Here is a 14,926-nt window from a genome sequence, read left to right as displayed (position 1 = left end):
GAAGCCTCAAACACAATGATACTGTATTAGTGCCATTAGCATTACAGAATAAAATAGCCCGAGGACTGGAGTAGTTCAATTCCTTAGCATGGGGAAGCAGCTACTTGAAGGCAGGTAAATGTAGACTCTTTGCTGGCTACTCTAATATTTATATTCAAACAATGTATTTGGTTAAAAAGTTGGTTGTGAAACTACCATGAAATCTCATGTTTACAGTGCTGGTAAAACAGCCTGCCTCAAGAGTTGCTGGACCTTCTTTCTCTGTATCTTTGGGAAAACGTTGATGAAAATCTTCTCAAATTAACAAATTTTCATGCCTTACAAAAGTTAGGCACAAAGATCTGAAATGAGATAAGTTCGATTTAATACAGAATCAATCCAATTTATTGAAACAACGTTTCATCTCCCCATAGGACTAAAGCTTACTGAGAAGGAAAACTAAATACCAAAGTATGGGGATGGTCAGAGTGATGGGTCTTCTCAACTGTCCTGGACACCAGAAACGCAAGCTGCCAAGCAATTCTCGCAGCTTCTACTAGACAAAGAATTTATCTTAAAGAAAATAAATAAATAAATAGGTGCTATTCAGTGACATTTACTACATAGGCTGCATTTTGCCAGGATTGATGCTAGATATGACTATCTGGCCTACAAAGCAACCACACAGAAAGTGTCAAAAGACTTCTCTAAGGCAACTGAAGAACAAAGATTAAAAAAAAAAATTGGAGAGTGGCAGAAGAGAAGAACTAAAAATTGTCACTCGTTGGCACAATGAAAGAAAAATAGCTTGTAGTTCCTGCTATAAAAAGATTGTATTTTCAGTCAGTGAATGTGAGTATTTTGGGCCTGTAAAACCTAGAAACCCATTTTCGTGCCCGGCTCAAACTCTTTGTACCTGCCTAACCGAAAATCCTACAGGTCAAAGGATACTTTGTTCGATTCTTGTCCATCCGTATCACAACGGCATTAGCAGGGAAGAGAGGCCCAGGGAGGAGGGTACGTATATAAGGTGAATGAATATGGGTAAACGAGGAGAAAATTCAAGAACATTTCTCTCTGTAGTCTATCTGATAGGGCAAGTCTCGCTCTTTAGTGAAGGTCCTCAACTCTACCAAACTCTCCCCTACCAGGAGGACAGCAGCTCACGTTTCTTAAGTAGCTTAAAGACCAAAGAGAAATCCCCAAAGACCTGACGGGACATAGTTTTGATTCACCAGAGGAGAAAGATCGAATAAGCTGGAGACTGCTTTTTAGATTCCAGTGGAAAAACAAATATTCAGGAAGATGACAGAGACTCTATTGGTTGAGCAAAGGTAACCCGGGGTGCTGTTGCAAGACAGAAAATACATTTCTAGCTCCCCAGAGTTAAGAGATGGGGAAGAAAGAAAGAAAACAACAACAACAACAACAGAAAATGTCCAGTTTTCAAAAATACTCTTCTTGAAAAGGAACCAGATATATAGCCATGTTACAGTTCTTAAACCTCAGGGGCTGACAGAAAGGTTTATGGTGACATGGTGACAGCAGCACACACGTATGAGACAGGCAGAAACCCAGAACCTTGGGCCTCCACAGAAAACCATCATAAAATAAAATTACAGGGGGATTATTTTTTGCTAGTTAGCATACCACAGTCTTTTTTTTTTGTTAATTCTTATATAAAAAGACACCTCTGTTAGGCTGCTAAGACCAAAGTGGGTTTAACTTCAGCAAAGAAAGTTACTTGAGTTTCTCTCCTGGAAGCGGAGCCTCTGCCAACATTGAAGATAGCTCTGAGAATTCAGGAGCATTAAAGAGGCTAATGTATTTGAGCTTTGTTCTAATTACTTTTCTTAATAAGTTTTGCTGGACCACTAAGAATAGCTGCTGTCCTGGGACCTCCAGCACTCAATCACAAGCGGTGTTCGTGTGCAGTAGCTCGCAGCAATCAGACGGGAGAGCTCGGAGGCAGAAGTATCAATGTGGGTACCGACGGCACGCAGCGCTTGGAGCTAATGGCCCTTTTTGTCACCTGGCTGTAATATGGTGCTGCCTGGAGCCCCTTTCACTGAGACCTAGGAGGCCATAAACGGATATTTAATGGGACTGGCATTATTTTGTGTAAATAATTTTTAATTCTTTTTTTTAAACATGAACCCAAACGTCCGTGAAGAACATCCAAATTATCATCATCTTGAGAATATGAAGAACTAACCTGAATGAAAGGATAACGGTGAACTAGGTGGACACGCACTGAGTTCAATCCAAAGTATTTGCATAAGTATCTTTAATTTGTGCTACTAACAATATATTCATTGACCTACATGCATGCACTTAATAATTGCTCATGGATGCATACACATGCAGGACCATCCCGTCTTTATTTTCTAGCGTTCCTAACGTGATATTTAAGGATCTATACCCACCCTCTCCAACGCATCAAATCACAGTATCAATAGCTGCATTGGGAGGGGGAGGCGCACACATTTATCCCCGTGTAATTCACCTCCACAGGGTCAAACTCCAGCATTTCTCCTTTCAGAGTGCATTCACATGTCCCACTCCTTGGCAAAAAAATAAAACCACCCAAACTAAAGCTCCAGACAGAAAAAAGAATGTGTAAGTGCTATCAACAGCTAATTGATATTCCATGATTTTATGAGTTCCTACTCAAAACCATGCCGCAAAATTTCAGGATTGGCTATCTCCCCCTAAAAGCCTTTGACTAAATTTCCAGCGCTTATTTTCTATAATTAGAAAACCAAGTGTATGCATCTCCTTTCCCCTGGAATATGACTGCTGTTTCTTCAATTACAGAAACTTAAAATGGCAACGTTTTCATTTAGTGAAGAGGTACTTTAGTTAGATGTGCAGAGTTTGAGTTGCAATACTAAAACTCTTTGACATGCTGGAGAAAAATGTGAAAAACTGTTTTTTTAGTACCACTTTTCTCCTCCTTAACAGTATGGCAGTTCCACAGTATGGTATGTATGGTCAGAAGTTTTAACACCATGTTATGACTTATAAATAAAATCTCAAATCCATGACAATAATATAATAAACAAGCAAATAACAAAGCAATCAGTCTGACTTTGTTCATATTGCTCCCAATTACAATTTTTAATTTGACCAGTGTCAGCTTCAAACTATTGGAAGTAACAACACACTTTCCCTAATTTGATCATCAAAAGGTCAGAATTTAGAATGAAAAATGCTTTAATGCAGACTAACGGTGCTGGTTTCCTGAAAGCTACAGTACTGGGTCTTATAGTTTGATTTTTATAAGCCTTATAATGAGGGTAGAGAGGATATACGTTCCATTCTTCAGCTGCATTTTTGCTCCACAAAGACTGCAATTTTCAGTCTCTTGAAAATGTAATTATAGATAATGTTTGCATCAGTAGCAAGAACACAATGAGCACATGGGGCACGAAAACTCCACTCAAACCACATCCTCTCAGGTTACGAAGCTTGTCTTCTGCCAAGAGTAGAGCTACTTCAACAAGCTAACGTTCAGTACGGAAAGGACAGCGTTTTATACTAACCCATACCTTCATCCCACTTCTACTTTTCCCATTATTCTACTCTTTGCACAGGGAAGGTACATAAACCAGAACAAAAAAATTACTGGAGTTGCTTTGAAAATCTGGTGGCTACAAAGTTATTGACAATATTTTAGCTAAAAGACATAGAAGTATTTCAGCACTCTTTGTTCAAATGACCACGTGCTTTGCAGTTGCAAAAGTAAATCACGATCAAAGCAAACAGAGAGCAAGAGAAAAGACATCAACGTTGCCAGTGGGGAAGTCACTTTGAGACAAACTAACTAGGTTCAACCGAAAAGGGAGAACAAAGACTGTTTCAAAGCTAACACGACCAACCTTTTGGATGGACTTACGGAAGAGAAACCAAGCATTTGATTTGGTCTGAAGATCCACCTAGAGTGAGTTATTTTAGGGGAAAATTAAATATAAATATCTGATCTCAGAGAAGAAATCTGTACTAGAAGAGTTTGGCATAATGCAAGTCAACTATATCCTAAGTAAAAATGACTTGAGCTTGTATATTCAAAGTAACTGCTCTTCTACCTCAGTAGTATGCCAGGATCAGCCCGAGGCATCAATGGTCTCGACGCTGCTTTGGTGCTCAACGCATTCATCCTTCGGAGTGCGCTGAACTCTTTGACTAAGAAAATTAACCAGATTTCAAAAGAAAACACTCATTAAAGGAGAAGAGGCAGATTTTTCACACCAGAACAAAGAACCTACATCCCAAAAATCTGCTATCCCAACAGCTCACAGGTGCTTAGGACTGAAGATCTCCTATGAGTGAGCAGGCAGACCCAGAGCTCGATGCCACGGCCAGCGCAAAGGCAGCCAAGCTGAGAGACCCTTGGGCCACCGAAGCCCACAGTCTTACTGAAAGCCTTTTGATGTCTTTAAACTGACCACTGTATCAGATCAACACGACTTTTTTTTTTTTTTTTTAAAGTTCATAAATTAATGTCTCAAAACCCTAACAGCAAACCAGAAGAACCTGAAACTATTTTGTTATCATGCATAATTTTCTCCCCATGTTGCAAAGCGTTGTGATTCTTGGCATCTGGAGCCAGTGTTTTTGCTAACTGAGAGTCCTAGCATGCAGCTACCCAAATACTTGTTTTTCAGCAACAGAAAGACTCTGGGGAGAAGCACACAATTGTGTTTCAGAAGCAAAGAGGAGAACCAAACTTAAGCCCTTGTCACACTGAATGTGCCCAATCAACATAAAATCTTTGTCTTTGTGCATGGTGCGCTTGGATCATGGGTACAGAGCCCTTGCAAATCAAAGAGGGTCTTCCTGTTGGCTTCAACGAGCCTTGGACTCAGGCCTTAATTTAGTCACAAAAAAATTAGTCTTTCTGGAATCAGGATCTCCGATCTGATTCTAAACTACTCGTGTTAATTGAGTTTTACTATCAGTTTCTGTGTCTAGAGTGAAGCACTTCAAAAAAGAGCCATAAACTAATAAACTCTGTATATGACTATTCCTGCTGCATGTTGTACTGGGGAATACCCTCCCCTCTAATGTTAACAATTTTCACATAAATGACTTGCACTGAAGCAACTACTAATAGCTATAATTTGGGGAAATTCTTTAAAATCTGATTACGTTAAAGGTCAACCGAGTTTTACCCGGTCTTCTTTCAACGCTCAAAATTCCTGGCTCAAACTCTGAGCTTATCATGTGGAATTAACAGATGCCCTTGAGAAAGGCATATTACGTAGATCCACAGTGATTTGCATGCAGTAAGTAGGGCAACTTGTGGTTGTGAGAAAAAAAAAAACATGATGCTATCATGTTTGGTTGACAACTGTTGTACTAGACTTGCCACTGTTCAAAAAAACTGAGCTGACAGAACTTGCTGGTAAAAGATCCACTAGAAAGGGACAAGAAAGTCTATTACATTTTGTCAAGCTAAATTTTCTTTAGACTGTATATACATATTTATATAGCTATATATCTGTATAGATATCTATGTATATATGTACTATATGTATAGCTACATCCCCAGAAGACCTGGAAAATCATAGTCAGGGATGATAATTCCAGCGTGCCATGTCAATAAGCATAGATCCAAAAGGATGGTCCTACTTCTAGAAAGTTTAAAGCCGTAAGCCACTAGCTGGATTATAAGAATATTAAATCATTAATCAGTTTTGATCTAGATTATAGGTGGTTCTCAACAAAACTGGAGCTGAGCCTGCTAAGTTTTTCTTATCTATCTTACCAAAGAAGGAAAATTAAGTATCTGCTTTGCAGATATTTATAAGAATTTCTTCCACCAGAGCAACTAAGCACAAAGGTGTTTGTTTGAATATTTAATGAACAGTGATAAGAGGGTGACCCACTGGTCAAAGTGACCTTTCAGCAGTGGCTAAGTGGAGATAGCAGAGCAGGGCACATCTTACCTTGCGAGGTAGGAAAGGGACTTCTCACAGGCATGCAATATGGAGCAAAGCACGCTGAAAGCTCCCAGCATTTTAAACAGATACGAGGAGGGCAAATTGCATATGTCAAGGACAGAGAAAAATACGACACGAGGCGGTAAGAGACTGGAAAAGAGTTTTAGCTTTGTTGATAGATTTTTTTTAAAGTGCTAGATTCTCAGCTTCTTCACTGATTTAAAAAAAAAGAGTTTTTCAGCTAGACCTATGAGGGTTTTCATTATTTACAACATATTATAGCATTGGATAAAAGGGCTTTGTTTGCTGGTTCTTGGCTAAGTGATTATTTGCTGTTAAATATTTACAGATTCCCCCGCTCCCCCAAATAATTGTAAGGGGTGGGAGGCAGGTGATTTATTTCCTTTTAAGTTTCCACGTAGCCTTCCAGGTTTGCGTTCCAAAAATTATCTGTAGTAATTTTGCATTTCCTGGGATTTGAAGTTTTGCTAGGCTTAAAAACACAATCTTCGTTCTTTTTGACACAAATTACGCTTTTTAAAAATAACACTTTTTTTCTCTGCTAAGTAATCCTGTACTAGCATCTTCCAGGAACGCTCACCTAAAGACGTACCTTTCCCCTCCCAGTTTTATTCTGTCCACCTGCCGGCACAATACTCATCTTACCCGAACCCAGTGGCCAGGCATCACATGCATAAGCAACATCTCCCCACCTTACATTCATTCCATATCTATGTCTTCAACCCAAAGAGGAAAATCAGAGCACTGATTGACTGAAGTCAGCTGCAGTCCGGTTCATCCCTGCTCCTGCTGGAGCAGAAACTGAGAGCCTGGGGAAGCCGAGAGACCTTCCGACCCTCTGAAAGCCAGTGAAATAAAATCTCTACGTAGCCCCTAACGTGGAGGTGAGCCCAAAGGAAGCAAAGAGGCACAGAAACAGCCAAAAACCCTCCAGTTCCTGCAGAGCTTCCAGGGAGTGATATGGGCATCTGAGCAAGTCGAAAATTGCTCCTTTCTGAATCCCCGTGCATCTCTCTCGTAATGGGCCGCTTGCTGATCCTGAACAAACACACCTGCAGCGGCAGAGCGGCAGGACCTCCTTCCAAATCCGATAAACTGCGTGCACAAAGGGGAAAAGAAATGACCTAAAGGAGGCTGGAATAACACTTCATCCTGAAAACATACCTCTTGGGCACCGCAGTTGGAGACTGCCTGGGCCAAACTAAGCATCGTACACAATATTTCTGGCTGCAAAACAAGCCTCGCTCCTCTAGGAATTACTGCATGGTCCAAGGGTTGCACTGGATGTTGAAAATTTGCTGCTTTCTTACGTTACCGTAACGCTAAGCCAAAGTCTAGGGCCCTCTCATAACGGCCACTGCAGAAAAGCTCAAAAACACACAGAATCTCCCTCAAAGACATTACGCTCTACAATACATAGTAATGCACATAGAGCTTTATTCCATTCCCTGAAAACACTGCAGGACCAGCACAGCCATTAGTATGGTAAGAAGAAGACATCAAAACTCTGAGATTGTCCTGTTTTCCACAGCCTTATCTTGATTCAGGTAAGCATGGTCTAGCATGTCAAATATTAAGGTACACTTAAATAGTAATATAATCGGGCAGAGGCAATTGCTCTAAAAATCTGTGATATACTCTTGGGGGTGTATTTCACCGTTTTTGAGCCCAATTATGAATTTAGCCTTTCTTCATAGATAGTGAACAAACTTAAGAAGAAAAGTTGCATTCTGTCTCCTGCAGCCAAATGCTAGAGATGGATGTCAGTGAAAACCGAGAGCCCCTTAGGCGTCGATATGAACCCTCCTCCCTGGCAAAGAGGAAAAGGCTCATCAAGAACAAAAGAACCCACCACCCGCCGCTTGAGAGGTCTGAACATCCTTCCAAAAATTATATTGTAGGCTATGCCAAATTGAAATCGACTCTCTTCTGCTCTAACATCAACGCTGCAAGTCTACTGAATCAGAAGAGCACCTGGAAAGTCAGGCCTCTCACGTTTCTGGGTTTAAGTTCACTCCGAAGTGTGCAACGGGGAAGAAAGAATGCAAAAATATTTATGTGATTGCAACTCATGGTTCAGAGCTGGCCAGTCTGGTACGGGAAGCAGAGCGTGCCGTTAACGCACGCCTCGTTCAAGCCAGACTCCTATCAGCGCACTGGAAGTTGGCTTGAACATGGACTACAGCCTACAGCCCTTAACAAAATAACTGATAACGTTGCTTTACGGGTCCGGAGCCATTCTCCTCTTCTTCTAAGAAACACTTCACAAAAATTAAACACCAATTACATTTTTTCCCTCTTCTCCCTGCTCTCCTCCCACTCAAAACTCAACTCTGGAAAGAGCTGGCAGCTCTGAACCTGCTGGGGGAAACGCAACCAATGGTCAGTTTGCCATCCTAAAACTCGGGGGCGTGAAGGAAGAAGTTGCATTATACGTGTCGGTTCAGGATATGGCGAACAGTGTTCGCTCTTTCCCTCCTCCCCGCCCCGCAGAGAGTTCACCTAGATCTGTGGCTATCCTTTAGTCAGGCATTGACGTTTTTATTTTAAAATCTGTGAAACAGCTCTCCATCAGGGTATTTTCCAGAATCGGTTTAAAAGACTAAATAATCCAAAAGAACTATCCTTTTCCTATCAAAATTCATACTAGTGCACTATAATTTCTGCACTCCCCCCCCCTTTTTCCTCCTTTTTGGACAACTGGGAGTTAAAGTAATTTAGATAAAGGACTTAAAATATGAAAAGCAAGTTTCCAAACAAGAAGATCGGGAAAGAAGAAATCCAATCTGAATTTTAAAAAACTGAAAGTTCATTTACTGGTTAATGAAATCATTAATTTGTATATATGTTTATATGGAGACATCACACACAAAAAAAGAAAAGAATAAAACAAAATCCCCCTGAACGATAGGACAAGGCAATCAAGTTTCCTAAAATGCAGGGTGAAATCAAGCAACAGTGCAGACAGCTACTTGGAATTTCTACAGTGTTTGGTAGGAAAGCATGGTTCTGCATAGGGTTTTCTTTAAGATATAGCCACTGGGCATGGAGCATGTTTGACAACGTTTCAGGCTTCTCGTGCTTGTTCTACAACCCATCTGTGGTAAAATATTAAAAAAAAATAAAAGGGTTTATTGATAAAGGGCAGAGCCAGATGTCTCTCTCGCTAACAATGCATCGCAGACGAGAGCTGACAGATCTGGGCAACTGAACGAGCCAGAAAAAAAAAAAGAAAGAAAGAAAGAAAGAAAGAAAGAAAGAAAAGAGAACAGAATGGATCACTTGATTCTGTAGATTTTCAAATGCAGTTATCCTCTGCCAGAAGTTAATAACTTTCAATTACCTGGGTCTGTTTCAGGCAAATGAAGTGCACTTATCTCGCGCCCGGCCAAGCGCAGGCGGTGCCTCTGGACCGAGCGCCAGCCGGGGCTGCAGTCAACGGCACAGCACGTGGCGGGTCAAGCTGCTGAGGTTTGGGTTTTTTTTTTTTTTTTCCCCATCTCTGAGCGAGCTGATGGTGTAAAGCCACGGGGAACCAAGAAACGAAAAGAAGCAGCGCGTATCGAACAAGGCGCCGTGCCTTCGGATTACGAGGAGGAGGGATCTTTGTTATTTTTCAGGGTTATTAAACAGAAGATAGCTCGGCTGCACCTTGCAGTCAGTGAGGAATTGCTTCAAAGGACACGTGATGTAGCAACCCTGCCCAAAATAAAGCACAGGACAGTCCGTGGCAGAAAGGCTCGTGGTTCAACAGGAACCTCCTCTCCTGCCTCCGTGGAGGCAACCAGCTGCACTGGCTACTGGGGCAGCTCTGGTCCTCCTACCAACTCCAATATTGCCTCAAAGCCATCACATTTTAACGGCAAGAAACTGCAAAAGTTGCAGACTGGGGTTGCAATGAGGGACCGTCAATGCTGGGAGAGTGTCCGTACTGGGCCTTTCTGCCAGGACTATAGTTGCTTGGTCATGATAACCTGCACGAAAAAAAATCCCAAATCACTAACGCCATCTTCATGAAAGATCAATGGCTGCAGCTCCGAAATAACTGCGGTTGTAAACTTTAAAACCCCAGAGTGAGATTTAAGGAATTAACGGGGACGTAAAAATAGTAAAACAGAAGACTTTGGTCTGTCGTTCTTCCTATGGCAAACTGAAGTGGCTCAAACTGTAGAGCATAACAGGGAAAGAAAGGACAGAAACTCCCTTCAAGAATCACAAGGAGCTGGACACGCTCGTGTCCTCGCAGCGTGACCCAGTGCAGCAGGGCTGGGGCATTTATGGCCGTGGTGCAACCATCTCTCCTGGACTCGGGCTGTAATCTCCTCCCCGCAGGTGTCACATGCTGCCCCTTACAGTAAGCAACGGGCAAGGTCACAAAATAACACTCAAAAGGCCAATTCAGAGCCCTTGCTGTTGACTGCCACAAACTGTATATGAATGCTGCTTTCATACCTTGGCTTCAAGCGTTCCCACCTTTCCGTAGGCAAGGGGAGCCAAAGCAGAGGGAAGCTGCCCCATAGCTGAGCACAGGACCAAGATCTTCCACCTTCTGCATCTGTGTTACAAGATGCAAGAGCACACAGCTCTTCAATATAAAATTCCATTTTTTTTTTTAATTTGTGTAAATCCAAAGGCAAAAAAAAAAAAAAACCCACCCACCAAACAGGCACTATTGGTACAGTAGGCAACTCCTTTGTGAATTGGCTCATTTAGGCATTCATTTAAATAGAGTAATTAAGATTTAACACAAAACAGAAGCTGCTTTCAGATGTCATTTTGAAGGCCAGATGATCTCCTCTTTATTAATATTATAATTTTCAACTATTGTCAGCTGATTTTTCAAGGATCAAGCTGTGAGCGGAGAGAATACGCTGCCGAAGTGCCTCCTATTTGGGTAATATAGCCTCATGGAAAAATGAGAACTTGATTATAAATCTGCACTGCAGCGGACGGATCAACCACCCAACCAAATCTCAAGGTGGTTGAGCTGGACAATGGGAGCAAATTTAGAGCTTCAGCATCTGCCACTCACCTTTTATATTTAACACCATATGGAAGAACACAACACTGTTTAAGACAACATATTTCCGAAAACCTTTACGAGAAAGCCAGCAGCTTACCGCAAATGAAAAATGAAATCCTGGAGGGAACACAAGAGCTTCTCTTCCTTTGCATAGGAATAGAGATGGAGGAATGCGGGGGAAAAGCAATCAAAGTATGATGATTCTAAAGGGGAATAATTATTTCACAATTACTTGAGAACATTACATTTATTGCTCTAATTAGTTTTTATTTTCCAAATAGGCATTCTGGTTCCTGCGTTTTTCTTATACCTGTGAAAGGTTTCCCTGTGTTGCCACCTCCTCGCTCAACGAAGCTTAGCCTCCCTTGCCTCTCTAAGTGCAGGCTATATTTTGTGCCTTTAGCCTCTGGTTAACCTCACCCTGCCGCGAGTTTGTTTTAATCAAAGGAAACCACGTCAGGAGAGGCAATATACTCTGCAGCTATAGGAACGCCAAAAAACAATTCACTGTAGGAAACGCAGTTTGTAGCGATGAAAAAAATTAGCCCCTCTGCTTCAGAAGCGAAGAAGGCTTCACGCGCTCTAACCGTGACACAACGAATTTCCTCTGGAGGACTATGTCGCGCCAAAGCACGTTCCTTTCCTTCCATGGGTTTTGAAAAAGTAGAGGTTTTTGCACACCTTTCCCCTAGTTCAGATGGGTGCAGTATTTTTATATTACTCTATGAATTAGTTATGACATTTGAATAGTCTAAATGCTCATAAGATATCAAACACGCCAAAATGCCAATGAAATATTTAGAGTTAGCAAAGTTTTTAAAGCAATCATAACCGGTGATTAATTTGGAGGCTGAGTACATGTGGGGGAGGCTTAAAAACTTGCGTGATCACATTAATAGGAAGTGGAAGAAACATATAAATATTAATATGTTAAGAGTTATCAGAGGCTAAATACTGAATGTGGTTCTAGGCAGCTACTAAAAAAGATGATGGGGAGAAGGACCCCATGAAATCTTAATTACTTAGTAGGTATTTAAAGATTCATTTTCCTTCCTGAAGCTTTTTTGTCAACCATCGAGAATTTTCTTCTGCTCCTGCTTTGCTTTCCATCAATAGACACCCAAGTAATCTCAGTTCAGTGAGTTGCAGCCAAGCCACAGGTCATAATACTTAAAATAATGCTACTACCAAGTCAAAGACAAGATAAAAGGCCAGTACAAGGGTGAGGTTATGGTCCCAGAAAATAGCTGATACCCAGATGCACGTTTTGAGTTGGCAACACACACATACATACATACATATACATATACACACACACACACACATACATATATGTGTGTGTGTATATGTGTATGTATATGTAAAAGTAAATAGCTGTTAAGTTATTTTGACAATGCTTGGAGTTTTCCCTGTGGGGTAGATTTAAAAAAAAAAAAAAGGTTAATTTTACTATTTGCAGCTTCATGCTGAAAAAAATTCCTATTCTGCAGTTTTAGTGGGGAAAGGCAGGCTTTGTCTTTTTACAGTGCAAGAACTGCCCTGTGAGCGACAGCACACCTTATTTATTAAGCAATACGCAGCTAATGTTTAATGATGTAAAAATACATTGTACTGAAAAACTGATCTTCACTGGCGGTTTAACCAGCATAATGCAGATATGTTTGAATTCGACTCATCTTGGGGAAGGAGGGACAGGAATCCAAGGACTAAACACTTTTGCGCAGAACTGCCAACCCAACTGCTTGCACGTGGACTGCTTTTAGCCCTCTGACACGAGCAGCACGGATTTTAACGACATCATACCCGGGCATTAAAAAATTAACGTCAAACACGAACTCGCCTCTGTAGCAACAGACACTATTACCCATTTACACTAAAGGTAAGCCCGGTCAGTGAAACACAGGTCCTGTCACCAAAAACCTTTGGTGGTTTTGCAGAAACCCATGTCGGGGGTTACGATGATGAGCGTTTAATCCTCAAGCAAACCACTTCGCAACCAGAGACTTTGCACGTACAAGGAACTCTCTCAATGAATTCGCTAAGCAAATTACGTTGAACTGGCATTTCATAACGGCACTTAGGAACCATTAACCCTCTCCTTCCCCCGCCCAAATACACCCTCATTTCCAATTACTTCTTCTTTTCAAAGTTGCTTGCTACACATAATTAACACCCGGACTACGAATAAGGTGCCAAACAATTTCTGATCTTTCAAGCAGAGCGATGTCCAACCGGTCTTTTCTCAAGCATTGACAAGGGACACAGCATCCAACTTGCCATCTGCCCTCAAAACCCAAAAGTTTGTGCCCTAGAGCGTACCCTAGAACGTCTATTTTCCAATGTCATTTGGTTAGTGAATTTTTATTACCAAAATTATCAATCAGTTGCTAATTAGGTATCGTGATGCCATGCATGCAGTTCAATTATTCTAAACAGTCATGCTCAAAGTATCTGATACCCTATCGCACTTATATCTATCTAGATAACAACAGCAGTTAAATAAGGAAGAAAGCGACATTTAAGAGCAATTAACAATCTCACCGAAGGAAGAGCATTTTAACCTTAACAATTACCAAGCTGGCAGTTAACTTGCAGAATAAGGTATTAAAGATGCACCAAAAATTATTCCTTGAAAATCCTAGTTCTTCGTTACTTGTTGAAGGAACAGATGATATTGAAATTCTGTTTATTTTTTTTTTTTTTACAAAGAACTATTATACATGTCAACAACAGGAAATGTGAGTGATACTGCATCGTACCAATGAGTGATACTGCATCGTACCAATTTCCTAAAATATGTGACACGCCACTGGCATAAAAAAAAGAAAAAAGTTCTCCAAAATTTCCTTGTAAAACAGAATACATACATGTTGGTAATTGCCTCGCTCTAAAAATAGGACATCCCTTCCTGCTAAAAACTGAACGAAGCTGTACTTGACAGATAGACCAGATGGCGGGGTTAAAACTTTTGTGCAGCATCCTAACTTTGGACGTGCTCTCCGATGCCCGAGGTCACGCCGCCGGTGGCTCGCTGCATGCGCGGGGTGGCCCAGCGCACGCGTGCCCGCGACCCGTTAAGCACAATCAAACTCTTCTGCTCAGCACTGATTAGTCCAGAGAGCTGGGGACACGCAAATAAATATATTTGCCCATCACACGGCTGGGGTGGGGGGGGGAAGACGCTTCCAGCGCTGAAATACACTTTTAGAAAGGTGGTGTAGCAAAGCTTCCACGTACATCATCTAGCTTAAAGCTTCCTTTAGGCATGGAAGTTACCGTAGTCGATAGCAATTTAGCCCGATATTAATCTGCATGCGTGACACATGATCTCGCAAAATCATACGTCTTCACGGTTATCTAGACCAGCGGCAAAGGCAAGCTCTGTGAATGCAAGGAAGCAGCATTTCTACAGCATCATCACACGGCCACGGAAGATGCAAGTTTCTTTCTTCCAGAGATGACATAGTTCCCCCCCAAAATACAAGAGGAACCAGCACCAAATCCTAGAAAGAGGTACATGTGGAGCCCCCTGCCCAAATTTCATCGTTACACTTGAGTATTGCGAGACCTGCTTCGAAGCTGGCACGCATCTAGAAGAATTTTTGCCTCTTTGGGACACATCACCTGTGTCTGATGAACACCAACCGTGTTTCACGCCCTGCTAAAATGTATTAGAGATGCTTCCTGGCGAGGGGGGAGCATGCGGAAGGAAGAGCTGGACATGGTGCTCCCCTCTCCAGGGGTTAGTTAAAGTTACATAAGCCTAAGTGACAACAGGGCACCATCGGCTGCAGCGAATGGTGCTTTGGAGCTTGGAGATGTTTGTTAGCAGCCTCTTTTCTGCCTGACTGGAAGGAGAGCAAGGTAGAGGACGTCTAATCACAGCCAAAACGATGGGTACGAAGAAATGCTTGCCTGTGGCAAATCCCTACGGCGGGCGGCCACCGAAGCCCCGCGA

General features: G+C 41.7%; 1 protein-coding gene across 40 annotated transcripts in view; it reads right to left on the bottom strand.

The window, feature by feature from the left end:
- Window positions 1–14,926, bottom strand: part of CELF2 (CUGBP Elav-like family member 2) — a 354,164-nt gene that overhangs the window by 215,155 nt on the left and 124,083 nt on the right. For 11 of the 40 annotated variants that reach the window (XM_068907414.1, XM_068907200.1, XM_068906883.1 and 8 more), the window contains 2 exons: window positions 11,066–11,171; window positions 10,398–10,500 (listed from right to left, as the gene is read on the bottom strand). The exons of 25 other annotated variants lie outside the window; for them this stretch is intronic. In XM_068907414.1, the coding sequence (XP_068763515.1) occupies window positions 10,398–10,500; window positions 11,066–11,120 (158 nt within the window). In that variant the 5' untranslated portion in view covers window positions 11,121–11,171. The remainder of the gene's footprint in view (window positions 1–10,397; window positions 10,501–11,065; window positions 11,172–14,926) is intronic. 4 more of the 40 variants (XM_068909757.1, XM_068909672.1, XM_068910229.1 and 1 more) reach the window with 1 other exon arrangement.

The sequence above is a fragment of the Struthio camelus genome, chromosome 1 (assembly GCF_040807025.1).
Source record: "Struthio camelus isolate bStrCam1 chromosome 1, bStrCam1.hap1, whole genome shotgun sequence".
In the NCBI taxonomy this organism is placed as follows: Eukaryota; Metazoa; Chordata; class Aves; order Struthioniformes; family Struthionidae; genus Struthio; species Struthio camelus.
Note: the sequence above shows the minus strand (reverse complement) of the source record. Positions and strands in the feature narration are given on the sequence as shown.